The 14,849-nt window shown below is 44.5% G+C and overlaps 1 protein-coding gene across 5 annotated transcripts in view; it reads left to right on the top strand.

The window, feature by feature from the left end:
• The window catches only part of RALGPS1 (Ral GEF with PH domain and SH3 binding motif 1), a 1,028,186-nt gene that overhangs the window by 177,343 nt on the left and 835,994 nt on the right, over positions 1-14,849 (top strand). For all 5 annotated transcript variants that reach the window (XM_082262603.1, XM_082262602.1, XM_082262601.1 and 2 more), the window contains exon 3: positions 4,832-4,958. In XM_082262603.1, coding sequence (XP_082118729.1) covers positions 4,902-4,958 — 57 coding nt within the window. In that variant the 5' untranslated portion in view covers positions 4,832-4,901. The remainder of the gene's footprint in view (positions 1-4,831; positions 4,959-14,849) is intronic.

The following is a 14,849-nucleotide window of genomic DNA, read 5'->3' as shown; positions in this document are numbered from 1 at the left end:
GGACGTGCATGCGGTGTCTGGGATTGATGGTCTCTGGCTTTCGAGGCGATTCCCTTCGCCCAGTTTCACACACGGGATCTCCAAGCGGAGATATTGTCCAAGTGGGACGGGCGTCCGCAGTCTCTGGATCTCCAGATGTCATTGAGTTCTCAGACCAGAAGGGATCTTCTGTGGTGGCTTCAATCCCCCTCAGTATCGGGGGGCAAGTCTTTTCGTCCCCTTTCATGGTCGGTGATCACCACGGACGCCGGCCTGTCTGGCTGGGGTGGTGTTCTGGGCGTTCTGTCCGCCCAGGGTGTTTGGTCGACGGAGGAATCCTCCCTTCCGATCAACGTTCTGGAACTGCGAGCGATACTCCTCTGTCTTCGTCGTTGGACGGACAATCTTCACGGCTACCCGGTTCGGGTGCAGACGGACAATGCCACGGCGGTGGCTTACATCAATCACCAAGGGGGCACCAGGAGTGCCCGGGCGGCTCGTGAAGTGGCCGCGATTCTGTCTTGGGCCGAGACGCATGTCCCGGCAATATCGGCAGTTCACATTCCGGGGGTGGAAATTTGGCAGGCGGTTTATCTGAGCCGCCGGACCCTGGACCAGGGGGAATGGTCCCTTCACCCGGCTGTCTTCCAGATGTTGTGCGCGAGGTGGGGTCTTCCGGAGGTAGACCTGCTCGCGTCTCGTCTGAACAACACAGTACCACGGTTCATGGCGAGGACGCGCGATCCTCGGGCAGACGCGTCGGACGCGTTGGTTGCCCCGTGGCTTCAGTACCAACTGATGTATGCGTTCCCACCGATTCAATTGCTGTCCGGGTTCCTTCGCGGAACCGACCACGGTGATTCTTGTGGCACCGGACTGGCCTCGCCGGTCCTGGTACGCAGACCTCGTAAATCTGGCAATCGACGCCCCGTGGCGTCTGCCTCTTCGAGAAGATCTTCTGTCGCAAGGACCGATCTTCCATCCTGCTTTACAGTCGCTGGCTTTGACGGCCTGGCTGTTGAAACCGAGGTCCTGAAGAACAGGGGTCTTTCCCCTGAGGTCATTCACACCTTAATAAATGCGAGGAAGTCTTCCTCGGGGAAGGTTTATTACCGTACTTGGAAGGCGTATTTTGCCTGGTGCGAATCCAGGGGTTTCTCTCCTGACACTTATTCGGTGTCTAGGGTGTTGCCCTTCCTTCAGACGGGTGTTGACCAGCGTCTGGCGCTGGCCACGATCAAGGGTCAGGTGTCTGCTTTGGCCGTTCTTTTTCAACGGCCTGTGGCATCTGATTCTTTGGTTAGCACTTTTGTGCAGGGGGTACGTCATCTGATCCCTCCTAGGAGGGACCCTCTTCCCCCTTGGGACTTGAATCTAGTTCTATCAGTATTGCAGCATGCTCCTTTTGAAAGGATCAGGGAGATCTCGCTGTCTTTGTTATCCAAGAAGGTCGCCTTTTTGGTGGCTATCACCTCGGCTCGTCGAGTGTCGGATCTGGCAGCCTTGTCCTGCAAGTCTCTGTATCTGGTTGTGCATTTGGACAAGGTGGTCTTGCGACCTAACCCTTCTTTTCTTCCAAAAAGGGTTTCGGACTTTCATCTCAATGTGGACATTGTCCTACCTTCGCTTTGCGCGAAGCCGAAGCATCCGACGGAGGTGTTGCTTCACTCCTTGGATGTTGTCCGGGCGATTAGAGTCTATCTCAAATCGACTGAGTCTTTTCGCAAGTCGGATGCCTTGTTTGTCCTTCCGGAAGGTCCTCGGAAGGGCATGGCGGCGTCGGCTTCTACAATCGCCAATTGGATCAGACAGACCATTGATCAGGCCTATGCTTTGAAGGGGAAAGTTCCCCCTGTACCTGTGAAGGCGCACTCTACCAGATCTCTGAGTACGTCTTGGGCCTGTCGTCATGGGGCCTCTGTGGCCCAGGTGTGTAAGGCGGCGACTTGGTCGACCGTACACACTTTCACGATATTCTACAGAGTAGATGTTCAGGCATCGGCTGATGCTTCCTTTGGCCGCAAGGTTCTTAGTGCGGCAGTTCCCTAGAGCCCTTGTTACGGGTTCTTTGGGTTTTTGGGATATTTGTTTTTTCCCTGGGTTTTCTTGCTCCTGTTGAGCGAGTGTTTTGTTCTTATGCCCAACTGGTTTCCTTCCTTTGGTAAGGTTCCTTTCTCTGATGGGGAGACGGCGTTGCCTTGGGCGTGGCTGCGTTCTTCCCACCCCTCATGTTTACACTGCTTTGGGACATCCCCATTGGTGATGAATATGAAGTGGGCGGCGACTGTCGGAGGACGTAAGAGAAAACGGAATTTTTGTAAAATCTTACCTGTAAAATTCCTTTCTCTGAGTCCTCCGACAGTCGCCGCCCCCGCCCCTCTTTTGGGGTTTTGATGTACTCTCTACTGCTATTCCACTGAAACTGAGTTGGATACAGGAAGTGGAGGGTTATGTACTGAGGGGACCACCCCCTGGGGGTGGGATATGTTAAAAGTCTTTGTACTAACATATTCTATTGCCTAGCTACTCCTACGGAATAAAGGACATAACCCCATTGGTGATGAATATGAAGTGGGCGGCGACTGTCGGAGGACTCAGAGAAAGGAATTTTACAGGTAAGATTTTACAAAAATTCCGTTTTTTTTTTTTTTTTTTTTTTGAGTGTGGAAGGAAGAACCGGTGACAGTTTTTATTGCTATGTGCCATGTGCATCTTTCACCTTTTGTTAGTTTCAAACTGATGCGAGTGGCTGCCATTGTTTCGTTTTGAATTTGGTGCAGACACACAGGAAGTCTTCAGATGGCTTGTAAAGGTGATATATGGGCTTGGTGTGTTGTACTTTTAAGGTGAAAAGGGCTCCCATCACTTAGAAGTGCATTGACTTACATAGTTACATAGTTAGTCAGGTTTAAAAAAGACACAAGTCCCATCTGGTTCAACCAAAAAAAATAAAAAATACAGTATTGAAAACCCAACAATACAATCCCATATACACACTCCTATACCCGCAGTTGATCCAGAGGAAGGCGGGAAAAAACTTACCAGCAAAGCATGATCCAATTTGCTACAGCAGGGGAAAAAAAATCCTTCCTGATCCCCCGAGAGGCAATCGGATATTCCCTGGATTAACTTTACCTAAAAAAAAAATTAGTACCCATTTATATTATGTACACCTAGGAAAGAATCCAGGCCTTTTTTAAAGCAATCTAGTGAGCTAGCCAGAACTACCTCTGGAGGGAGTCCTTTCCACATTTCCACAGCTCTTACGGTGAAGAAACCTTTCCGTATTTGGAAACGAAATCGGTTTTCCTCTAGACGTAGAGAGTGCCCCCTTGTCCTCTGTGTTGGCCTTAACGTGAACAACTCAACACCAAGTTCACCATATGGACCCCTTATGTATTTATACATATTGATCATATCCCCCCTTAATCTCCCCTTAAATTCAGTTCCTCTAATCTTTTCTCACAGCTGAGGTCCTCCATGCCTCTTATCAGTTTGGTTGCCCTTCTTTGCACTTTCTCCAGTTCTCCGATATCCTTTTTAGGAACTGGTGCCCAAAACTGAACTGCATATTCCAGATTAGGTCTTACTAATGATCTGTACAGGGGCAAAATGATATCTCTCTCTGGAGTCTCATGCCTCTGTGACTTGTGTGGCCTCCAGATGTGTTTGCAGATGTATGCAAATAAAACTTTTGTTCTTGGCCTGAGTATTCAAAACAAATTTGTTTTTGTTTTTTGCTGACTAGCTTAAAAGTGTGCTGGGGACCCCCATTGTACAGATTTCTATTGCTTGTCAGCCTTCCTGCTGGAGTGGTTCACCCTCTTTATTTGTCTCTATGACCATTGTCACCAGGCCAGAAAGCAATGGGAATTTCAAAATTTTACATTTGTCATTAGTTCATGGGAAATTTTCCAAAAAAGATGCCTGTTCTGCTGACATTCTCAAAGACAATTTTTCCTATTACTTTTGGGGAGTTTTCTTGTCGTGTTCCTGGGTAGGGATATTTTCCCCTGTGGACCACAGGCAGCAAAAAATACTCAACAAGGTTTCTGACCATTCCATCTAAAACCAAAACAAAAAAGTAGACTTTAGATAAAAATGCTATATCTTTGTTGACTTTCAATATATTTACAGCTATTATTTGTTATAAAAACTAAACAATCCTTAGTGGGACTTAACTTTTGGACCTTCTCCAAAAAAAGAGTTAGTCAATGAGGGTCTGTAGGTTTTCTATTGCTCCATTGGCTTGCAGGAAGGCATTCAGCAAAGGGAACATGTCATTCCCCTCACAACAACACCCTTGGTCTCACCGAGACAGGATTTGAGGGGTTATTAGACGGCAATAAAAACCTGACAAATAGTCTACCCCCCATCCAAAACTAAGCCTCTGGTCACACCAGTGCAACTTATGCAATTTGACAGTTTCAAATCGCATGACAAGTTGCACCCTAATTTTTTGCAATGGAGCCGGTTAAATCAATGTGACTCTGATGGATTTTGAAAGCAGTTCCTGCACTACTTTGTGAGATTTCAGGTGTGACTTGCATAAAAATCTGTGCATGAAACAATAGCACATTGAAAATGTTTTTAAACCTGTCTTCCCTGCTTCTCAGAAAAATTATCCAGAGGTGTCTCTGCTGCTATTGCACATGAGATTATCACCCAAGCTGACAGCATTAGAGGGTTAATCATCTCACATGGTCAGCTTCCTATAGTGATGGTAGAATTGTCTTTCCTTCATATGCAGCAGAAATTGATCTGGCAAATCTTTTATAATGGTATTTACTATAGTTATACATATTGGATTACCTCAGATGTTATGGCTGACGCTTGTATGTCTTCTCCTCAGGTCACCTGGGATTGTCGCAGCCTGTGACCAGCTGAGGCTGACCTCACCTTGCAGCATCCCGTGGAGGAGTATGTATAAGCGAAATGGCCTCATGGCCAATGTGACGGTCACCTCGGCCAATCCTGAGGTATGGGTTCCTGTTGATTTGGGCAGGCAGCTCCGCTGTGTGAAAACATCCGTACAAGCTTACTTTGGCGTCTGATCTGGCAGCCTCCACCATCCTGCCAAAGATTTATGAGCCATGTTTTCTTTTTTGAGTACAGCACATATTTTTTTCTGGTTTCCTTTAATATGTGGAAGATTTATAGCTATTTACATACATGAAATTTCAGCTTGTATTTATTTTTCCTGTTCAAATCCTGTGTAATTATTTTTATGTCAAGAGGAGCTTAACCAGTTTTTTTTTCAATAATGCAGTCTGTCTTTGTAGATAAAAGTGTTGATTTCCTTTTAAATAACATTGCAAAGCATTTCACATTTTCATAGGTATGTGTGCTAGGTCTTCCCACTAGTCTGCTAGACAGAAAACACAATGATCTCTTGGCGCTCCTAAAAACGAACTCCCTCTTAGACAGGGGCTATTTGACCGTGTTTTACTCAGACACAATGCTTTTGTACTTTGGCATCCTAAGAAATTGCGCTCAGACCGACCTAGGTGCATGCACCAAACTGAACACAAAGATGACAACTGCCACTGGGACTGATATTGATGGGAAATCCAAAGGAGTTAGTTGTCACCAGACCAGGTGGTCAGGAAAAATCTTTCAGTAGGACCCTTTTTCTGATAGAAAATGTCTTAAGTGGGGATTTCCTTTCTCTTTGTAGAGATCTGTTGTCACTTCTGTTTGTGTCTCTAGAACAAGAAGTGAAGAGAAATGTATTTATTTTTTTATTTATTATAGGTACTTGTATAACTCCATCATTTTATGCAGCACTTTGCATCTTTGTATACTGTACATTAAGTGCCGGGTCACACTTGTGCGATGCGGGAAGGCTGCGAATTTGCAGCCTGTTCCCGCATTGCAAACGCACATCTGGCAGTTCACACTGCCATATGCGATACGCAGGGGGTGTCAATTAAATGTTAACGACACCCCCAGTTTGATTGCATAGCGCAGTGCGATCTGACAGTTCGCACAGGATCGGATCGCACAAGTGTGAACCACTGTGCGATCCGATCCTGATGCAGCTGAAAAAAAGGGTCATGTGCGACTTTTGTGCGGGTGCAGTGCGAATTTAGCCATACAAAGTGTATGGCTGAATTCGCACTGCACATCCGATCGCAGGTAATCAAGGAGCAGTGCGCTCCGATATTACATGCGATCGCCGCACACGCTATAGTGTGAACCGGCACTCACGTCAGTCCTTGTCCTCAAGGAGCTCACAATCTAAAGTCCCTAAACTCACACTCATGCATACATCTACTAGGGTCAATTTCGACAGGTGCCAATTAACCTACCAGTATGTCTTTGAAGTGTGGGAAGAAACCAGCGTTACCTGGAGGAAACTCGTGCAGGCACAGGGAGAATATGCAAGCTGTGTGCAGGTGGTGCCGTGATTGGGATTCAAACCGACGACCCTACTGCAACATTTTGTACTTCCCATTAACTTCTGACCTGGAAACTGTGGTCACAGGGACAGAGAATAGCTGAACCTCACCAGCGGTGACACAGACAGCACTTTATAAAAAAAAAAAATACAAAATTAGGCTAGAGATGTGTGTGGAGATTGGATAACTGTAGGGCTCCATGCACACTGGGCTTACAAAAATGGCACTTCCCTTGGCAGAAAAAAAAAACACATGTTTAGGCACAGTTAAGAGTGTTTCGTGTTTTTTTTTTTTTTTTTTTTCTGCCAGAAAGCTCCAATCAAAAACGCAAACCAGAAGGGGTTTTTTCCTGCCTCTAAACGCTGAGCTTAAAATATGCCTCTAAATTCCCTATTGTGCATGGACACACAGAAAAACATTGAGCTGCTTGTACAGGAAAAACACAAAACTACTGTAGTAGCCTTTTTTTTAAGCCAGTGTGCATGCACTCTAAAGGTTAAAGAAAGCTTCTTTAAATAGAGGATGTTTTTTTTAATGACTTAATATCTGATAATGAACATTAGTTTGTCATTTGTAATTATATAAACCTGTCTGGTAAAAGTAGATTGTCCTGACTGCTTTGGCGTCAGTGTAACCTTCTCCCTGCGTGGCAAGGGGCATCAGGTTCTCAATGAATAAGTGCAATTGTATAAAGACAGAATGATACAGTGCAATGTCAGAGGTCGCTAAAGTCATAGTGCACTCTGGAAGCTCAAAGAGCTGCTTATGACTGAAATGTGCTGTAATCAATTAGATGTATTTAATAAAGCTTTTTGAGTACAGAGCAGTTTATTAAATTAATCCGGCGAAGTAAACATCCACGTCTTGACAGAGCATTGTTGTTAAGACAGAAGCTTACAGGCGGTCTTGTATTCCCTGACCCTGCCCTGTATTACACTGCAACACATGACTAGGGTTGTGGAGTGATTCCGGCATGGCGACCTGAAATTTTGGGTAGCGCAGGAACAGGAGGCCGCCCAAGCTCTGCTTGCTGGTTTACCGTGGGCAGGGAAAACTCACATTACACATTTCATGGCCCACCTGCTGATTGGCCCCACTCTTGTGGAAATTGACAGGTTTTTCAGTCTATCCTCAATGAGCAGTTATCCCTCCCCAATGACCGCTTGTTGGTAACCCGAGGTTTACACCTGGCCTCACTGATCCAACTTTTGTTTTGCAAGCCCCACAGGGACTCCTGAGGGGCCTCCCAGTTCTTATGGTCCTCCAGATGTATCTCTACAGAGACTTTGTTCTCTGGCCGAGCTCCTCTTATGTTAGATCGCTGGAGGACTATTGAGCTATCACACTTTCTTAGCTCGTTGCCCAAACCGGCGCTTTTCACCCGAAAGCTCCACTCTTTTGAGGAACTATGTCTGGGTGAGGGCCCAATTCGGAGATCCCTTTCTACCTCTTAAAAATCCTTGTTGAATCTCCATGCTGCTGAGCACCCCTCGTTCTTGGCAAAATAGGAGAGGGATGTGAGAGTTACCTTTTACGTTTACTGAACCCCAAAAAGAGCTTACTTTTCTTTGTGCAGAAGTCCTCTCTATTGTAGCAAATATCAGGAGACTACATATAAAATAATTACGCACTGGTATAGAACCCCGTCAGTCTTGGCAAAGCTAGTCCTTTATCAAACTGATTGCTGTTGGTGTTGTGGCCTACACTCGGGTACCCTCTTGCATATCTTCTGGGAATGCCCTACGCTCAAAACTTATTGGCAACGAGTTCTTAAACTCATACATAAATTTACAGACATTTCCCTACAAGATGACTTGGCTGCAGTCCTACTTAATCTTACCCCTTTATCAAGGAAAAGTTACCATAAATCCCTTCTCAAACATCTTCTAAATGCTGCACAAGGTTGCATCCCACCTCTATGGAAGCAACAATCTGCACCAACGATAGCCCTATGGTTCACAAGGGTGAAGGATATCCAGCAAATGGATGATCTGACCTCTGCTCTATGGGACAAACCTGAGGAACATAAGATTAAATGGTTTTATTTGGATCTTTTCTGCTTTTCTGAAAAGTTCCTCCAATACGCATAATTAAGATTAATTGCCTGTAGAGCTGCACGATTCTTGATAAAATGAGAATCACAATTCTTTTGCTAAGAATAAAGATTACGATTGTCTCATGATTCTCAGCGTAACATCTTCTATCACATTATACAAAAAAGTTGGGCTAACTGTTTAGTTGTTTAAAAATTAAAGTGTTTTTTCCCCAAAAAAATTTAGTTTGAATGACTGCTGCGCAAATACAGTGTGACATAAAATCTATCAATGATCGCCATTTTATTCTCTAGGTCTTTGCTAAAAAATGTATATAATATAATTGGGTGTTCTTAATTTTCTAGCAAATAATACTGATTTTAACTTGTAAGCAACAATTATCAGAAAAAGGCTTAGGGCTCTTTCACACGGGCGTTCCGTATGTCTGTATATCACCCCATCCGTTTGCGGGTGATATACGGACATAATGCATGTCAATGGGATTGCGGATGGTTATCCGCTGACATCCGATTTGTGTCCTTTCAGTTCTGTTCCATTTTTTGCATCCGATTCTGTGCGAATTTGCAGATCGCACTGCGATATGCGATCTAAACTGGGGGTGTCGTTCACTTTTAATTGACACCCCCTGCGTATCGCATATGGCAGTGTGAACTGCCAGGGGTGCGGATGCGATGCAGGAACACGCTGCATATTCGCAGCGTTCCCACATTGCAGAAGTGTGAACCGGGACTTATAGTTATCTAGCAGCCTTGGTAATGTAGATAAACATTTGGAGGCTTTTTTTTTTTTTTTTTACAGCTTTGAGTGAGCAGAGATCAGCTCTGCTCTGTATGAATCTAGGAAATGCCGCTTTAAGACCGTGAGGGGGGGTGAATCATTTTTTTAACGATTAATCCTGCAGCTCTAATATGCCTCAGTCTTCCGCAGTACATCTTGGAGCATTGATTGTATTCATAATGCTTAATACTGATTGTCTGTTATGCGAAGTTACCTTTTTTACTGTTGCACATATTTAAAAAAAATAAAAATACAGAGCAGCCTTAATGCCAATAGTGTTCACTTGATGTTGGGGTAACTTAACTTATTCATTACCAGTAGTGTTGAGCGAACACGGACTGTATTATTCGTGTTCGTACCGAATAATTGGATTTTTGTTACCCGAACACGGACACGGACACTTTACTGTATGTTCGGGTAAAAATCCGTGTTCGGTCGTTTTATTTCCGGGTTTTGCATGCTTTGGCGCTCTTTTCATGGCGGGCTTTCAACAGCCAATCAACAATCGTTTAACTGGTGTGCCTTAAGCCATCCCAGCCATGCCTGCAAATGTCTTAGTAGCTGTGATTGGCCGTCTGAAGCATGTGACCAAGTCTTTATAAGTTCGAGGCAGCCGCCGCAGCAGCGTCATTCTGCTGCTTAGCTAAGGGACAGAGCACACATCAATGTGCTGGCTGCTGATTAGGGAAAGATAGGCAGGAAAAAACCATTTGTGTCCGGATAGAATTGAGGGACAGGTCGGAGTGTTTAGGCAGGGCGAGTTGTAGGCATTTTAGGGATAGAGTCTGCTTAATTATAGGGTCAGTGTCTTCTACAAACTACAATCGATATTGCTGTGTGGGGGGTGGGGTGAATCTGCACTCAATCCTGATCTACGATCTCTTCTCAATCCTGTTAGGGACAGAGTCTGCTGAATTTTAGGGAAACTGTGTTCTACAAACTACAATCGATATTGCTGTGTGGTGTGGGATTGGAGATAGGCAGGTGTCAGTGATCCACATCCATTTTTCTGTGTGTGAGCTGCAGTGAACACAATCTTTTTGGGCTGCAGTGAACACAATCTTTTTGGGCTGCAGTGAACACAATCTTTTTGGGCTGCAGTGAACACAATCTTTTTGGGCTGCAGTGAACACAATCTTTTTGGGGTGCAGTGAACAAAATCTTTTTGGTGTGCAGTGAACACAATCTTTGTGGGGTGCAGTGAACACAATCTTTGTGGGGTGCAGTGAACACAATCTTTGTGGGGTGCAGTGAACACAATCTTTGTGGGGTGCAGTGAACACAATCTTTGTGGGGTGCAGTGAACACAATCTTTTTGGGCTGCAGTGAACACAATCTTTTTGGGCTGCAGTGAACACAATCTTTTTGGGCTGCAGTGAACACAATCTTTTTGGGCTGCAGTGAACACAATCTTTTTGGGGTGCAGTGAACAAAATCTTTTTGGTGTGCAGTGAACACAATCCTTTTTGGTGTGCAGTGAACACAATCTTTGTGGGGTGCAGTGAACAAAATCCTTTGTGGGGTGCAGTGAACACAATCTTTTTGGGGTGCAGTGAACAAAATCCTTTTTGGGGTGCAGTGAACAACATCCTTTTTGGGGTGCAGTGAACACAATCTTTTTGGGGTGCAGTGAACAAAATCCTTTGTGGGGTGCAGTGAACACAATCTTTTTGGGGTGCAGTGAACACAATCTTTTTGGGGTGGAGTGAACAACATCCTTTTTGGGGTGCAGTGAACAAAATCCTTTTTGGGGTGCAGTGAACAAAATCATTTTTGGGGTGCAGTGAACACAATCTTTGTGGGGTGCAGTGAACACAATCTTTTTGGGGTGGAGTGAACAACATCCTTTTTGGGGTGCAGTGAACAACATCCTTTTTTGGGGTGCAGTGAACACAATCTTTTTGGGGTGCAGTGAACACAATCTTTGTGGGGTACAGTGAACAGAATCTTTGTGGGGTGCAGTGAACACAATCTTTGGGGGGTACAGTGAACACAATCTTTTTGGGGTGCAGTGAACACAATCTTTGTGGGGTGCAGTGAACACAATCTTTGTGGGGTGCAGTGAACAAAATCATTTTTGGGGTGCAGTGAACAACATCCTTTTTGGGGTGCAGTGATCAAAATCCTTTTTGGGGTGCAGTGAACACAATCTTTTTGGGGTGCAGTGAACAAAATCCTTTGTGGGGTGCAGTGAACAGAATCTTTGTGGGGTGCAGTGAACACAATCTTTGGGGGGGTACAGTGAACACAATCTTTTTGGGGTGCAGTGAACACAATCTTTGTGGGGTACAGTGAACAGAATCTTTGTGGGGTGCAGTGAACACAATCTTTGGGGGGTACAGTGAACACAATCTTTTTGGGGTGCAGTGAACACAATCTTTGGGGGGTACAGTGAACACAATCTTTGGGGGGGTACAGTGAACACAATCTTTTTGGGGTGCAGTGAACAACATCCTTTTAGGGTGCAGTGAACACAATCTTTGTGGGGTGCAGTGAACAACATCCTTTTAGGGTGCAGTGAACACAATCTTTGTGGGGTACAGTGAACAGAATCTTTGTGGGGTGCAGTGAACACAATCTTTGGGGGGTACAGTGAACACAATCTTTGTGAGGTGCAGTGAACACAATCTTTGTGGGGTGCAGTGAACACAATCATTGTGGGGTGCAGTGAACTCAATCTTTGTGGGGTACAGTGAACACAATCTCATACTTCTGAAGATTTGAGGGTGCTGCCTGTTCCATACTCCCCCTACTCCTCATCTAGCCTTTTAGGGGTACAAACAATAGTAATTGGGGCCTAGTGTGGTTGTGTACGTGTGATATACATACACTTTTTTTGGATCATATTTTCTATTCCGCTATTTAATCAAAAACCTTTGGGGATCAGTTAAATTGGGGGATAGTCTGTGTTGGTACGTGTGAGAGAGATCCACCTTTCCAAGTTGTTGGGGTTCATCTCATACTTCTGAAGGTTTGAGGGTGCTGCCTGTTCCATACTCCCCCTACTCCTAGCCTTTTAGGGGTACAAACAATAGTAATTGGGGCCTAGTGTGGTTGTGTACGTGTGATATACATACACTTTTTTTGGATCATATTTTCTATTCCGCTATTTAATCAAAAACCTTTGGGGATCAGTTAAATTGGGGGATAGTCTGTGTTGGTACGTGTGAGAGAGATCCACCTTTCCAAGTTGTTGGGGTTCATCTCATACTTCTGAAGGTTTGAGGGTGCTGCCTGTTCCATACCCCCCCTACTCCTCATCTAGCCTTTTAGGGGTACAAACAATAGTAATTGGGGCCTAGTGTGGTTGTGTACGTGTGATATACATACACTTTTTTTGGATCATATTTTCTATTCCGCTATTTAATCAAAAACCTTTGGGGATCAGTTAAATTGGGGGATAGTCTGTGTTGGTACGTGTGAGAGAGATCCACCTTTCCAAGTTGTTGGGGTTCATCTCATACTTCTGAAGGTTTGAGGGTGCTGCCTGTTCCATACTCCCCCTACTCCTCATCTAGCCTTTTAGGGGTACAAACAATAGTAATTGGGGCCCAGTGTGGTTGTGTACGTGTGATATACATACACTTTTTTTGGATCATATTTTCTATTCCGCTATTTAATCAAAAACCTTTGGGGATCAGTTAAATTGGGGGATAGTCTGTGTTGGTACGTGTGAGAGAGATCCACCTTTCCAAGTTGTTGGGGTTCATCTCATACTTCTGAAGGTTTGAGGGTGCTGCCTGTTCCATACTCCCCCTACTCCTCATCTAGCCTTTTAGGGGTACAAACAATAGTAATTGGGGCCCAGTGTGGTTGTGTACGTGTGATATACATACACTTTTTTTGGATCATATTTTCTATTCCGCTATTTAATCAAAAACCTTTGGGGATCAGTTAAATTGGGGGATAGTCTGTGTTGGTACGTGTGAGAGAGATCCACCTTTCCAAGTTGTTGGGGTTCATCTCATACTTCTGAAGGTTTGAGGGTGCTGCCTGTTCCATACCCCCCCTACTCCTCATCTAGCCTTTTAGGGGTACAAACAATAGTAATTGGGGCCTAGTGTGGTTGTGTACGTGTGATATACATACACTTTTTTTGGATCATATTTTCTATTCCGCTATTTAATCAAAAACCTTTGGGGATCAGTTAAATTGGGGGATAGTCTGTGTTGGTACGTGTGAGAGAGATCCACCTTTCCAAGTTTTTGGGGTTCATCTCATACTTCTGAAGATTTGAGGGTGCTGCCTGTTCCATACCCCCCCCTACTCCTCATCTAGCCTTTTAGGGGTACAAACAATAGTAATTGGGGCCTAGTGTGGTTGTGTACGTGTGATATACATACACTTTTTTTGGATCATATTTTCTATTCCGCTATTTAATCAAAAACCTTTGGGGATCAGTTAAATTGGGGGATAGTCTGTGTTGGTACGTGTGAGAGAGATCCACCTTTCCAAGTTGTTGGGGTTCATCTCATACTTCTGAAGGTTTGAGGGTGCTGCCTGTTCCATACCCCCCCTACTCCTCATCTAGCCTTTTAGGGGTACAAACAATAGTAATTGGGGCCTAGTGTGGTTGTGTACGTGTGATATACATACACTTTTTTTGGATCATATTTTCTATTCCGCTATTTAATCAAAAACCTTTGGGGATCAGTTAAATTGGGGGATAGTCTGTGTTGGTACGTGTGAGAGAGATCCACCTTTCCAAGTTGTTGGGGTTCATCTCATACTTCTGAAGGTTTGAGGGTGCTGCCTGTTCCATACCCCCCCTACTCCTCATCTAGCCTTTTAGGGGTACAAACAATAGTAATTGGGGCCTAGTGTGGTTGTGTACGTGTGATATACATACACTTTTTTTGGATCATATTTTCTATTCCGCTATTTAATCAAAAACCTTTGGGGATCAGTTAAATTGGGGGATAGTCTGTGTTGGTACGTGTGAGAGAGATCCACCTTTCCAAGTTGTTGGGGTTCATCTCATACTTCTGAAGGTTTGAGGGTGCTGCCTGTTCCATACTCCCCCTACTCCTCATCTAGCCTTTTAGGGGTACAAACAATAGTAATTGGGGCCTAGTGTGGTTGTGTACGTGTGATATACATACACTTTTTTTGGATCATATTTTCTATTCCGCTATTTAATCAAAAACCTTTGGGGATCAGTTAAATTGGGGGATAGTCTGTGTTGGTACGTGTGAGAGAGATCCACCTTTCCAAGTTGTTGGGGTTCATCTCATACTTCTGAAGGTTTGAGGGTGCTGCCTGTTCCATACCCCCCCTACTCCTCATCTAGCCTTTTAGGGGTACAAACAATAGTAATTGGGGCCTAGTGTGGTTGTGTACGTGTGATATACATACACTTTTTTTGGATCATATTTTCTATTCCGCTATTTAATCAAAAACCTTTGGGGATCAGTTAAATTGGGGGATAGTCTGTGTTGGTACGTGTGAGAGAGATCCACCTTTCCAAGTTTTTGGGGTTCATCTCATACTTCTGAAGATTTGAGGGTGCTGCATGTTCCATACTCCTCTTCCTCATCCTCCCTTTAGGGTAGGAAAAAATTTAATCGGGCCTAGTCTGTGTTTGTACGTGTGAGATACACAGTTTTTTATCCTATTCCGCTATTCAATACACACCCTT

This window comes from Pelophylax lessonae (genome assembly GCF_965119305.1).
Source record: "Pelophylax lessonae genome assembly, chromosome: 7".
NCBI classification, from domain to species: domain Eukaryota; kingdom Metazoa; phylum Chordata; class Amphibia; order Anura; family Ranidae; genus Pelophylax; species Pelophylax lessonae.
Note: the sequence above shows the minus strand (reverse complement) of the source record. Positions and strands in the feature narration are given on the sequence as shown.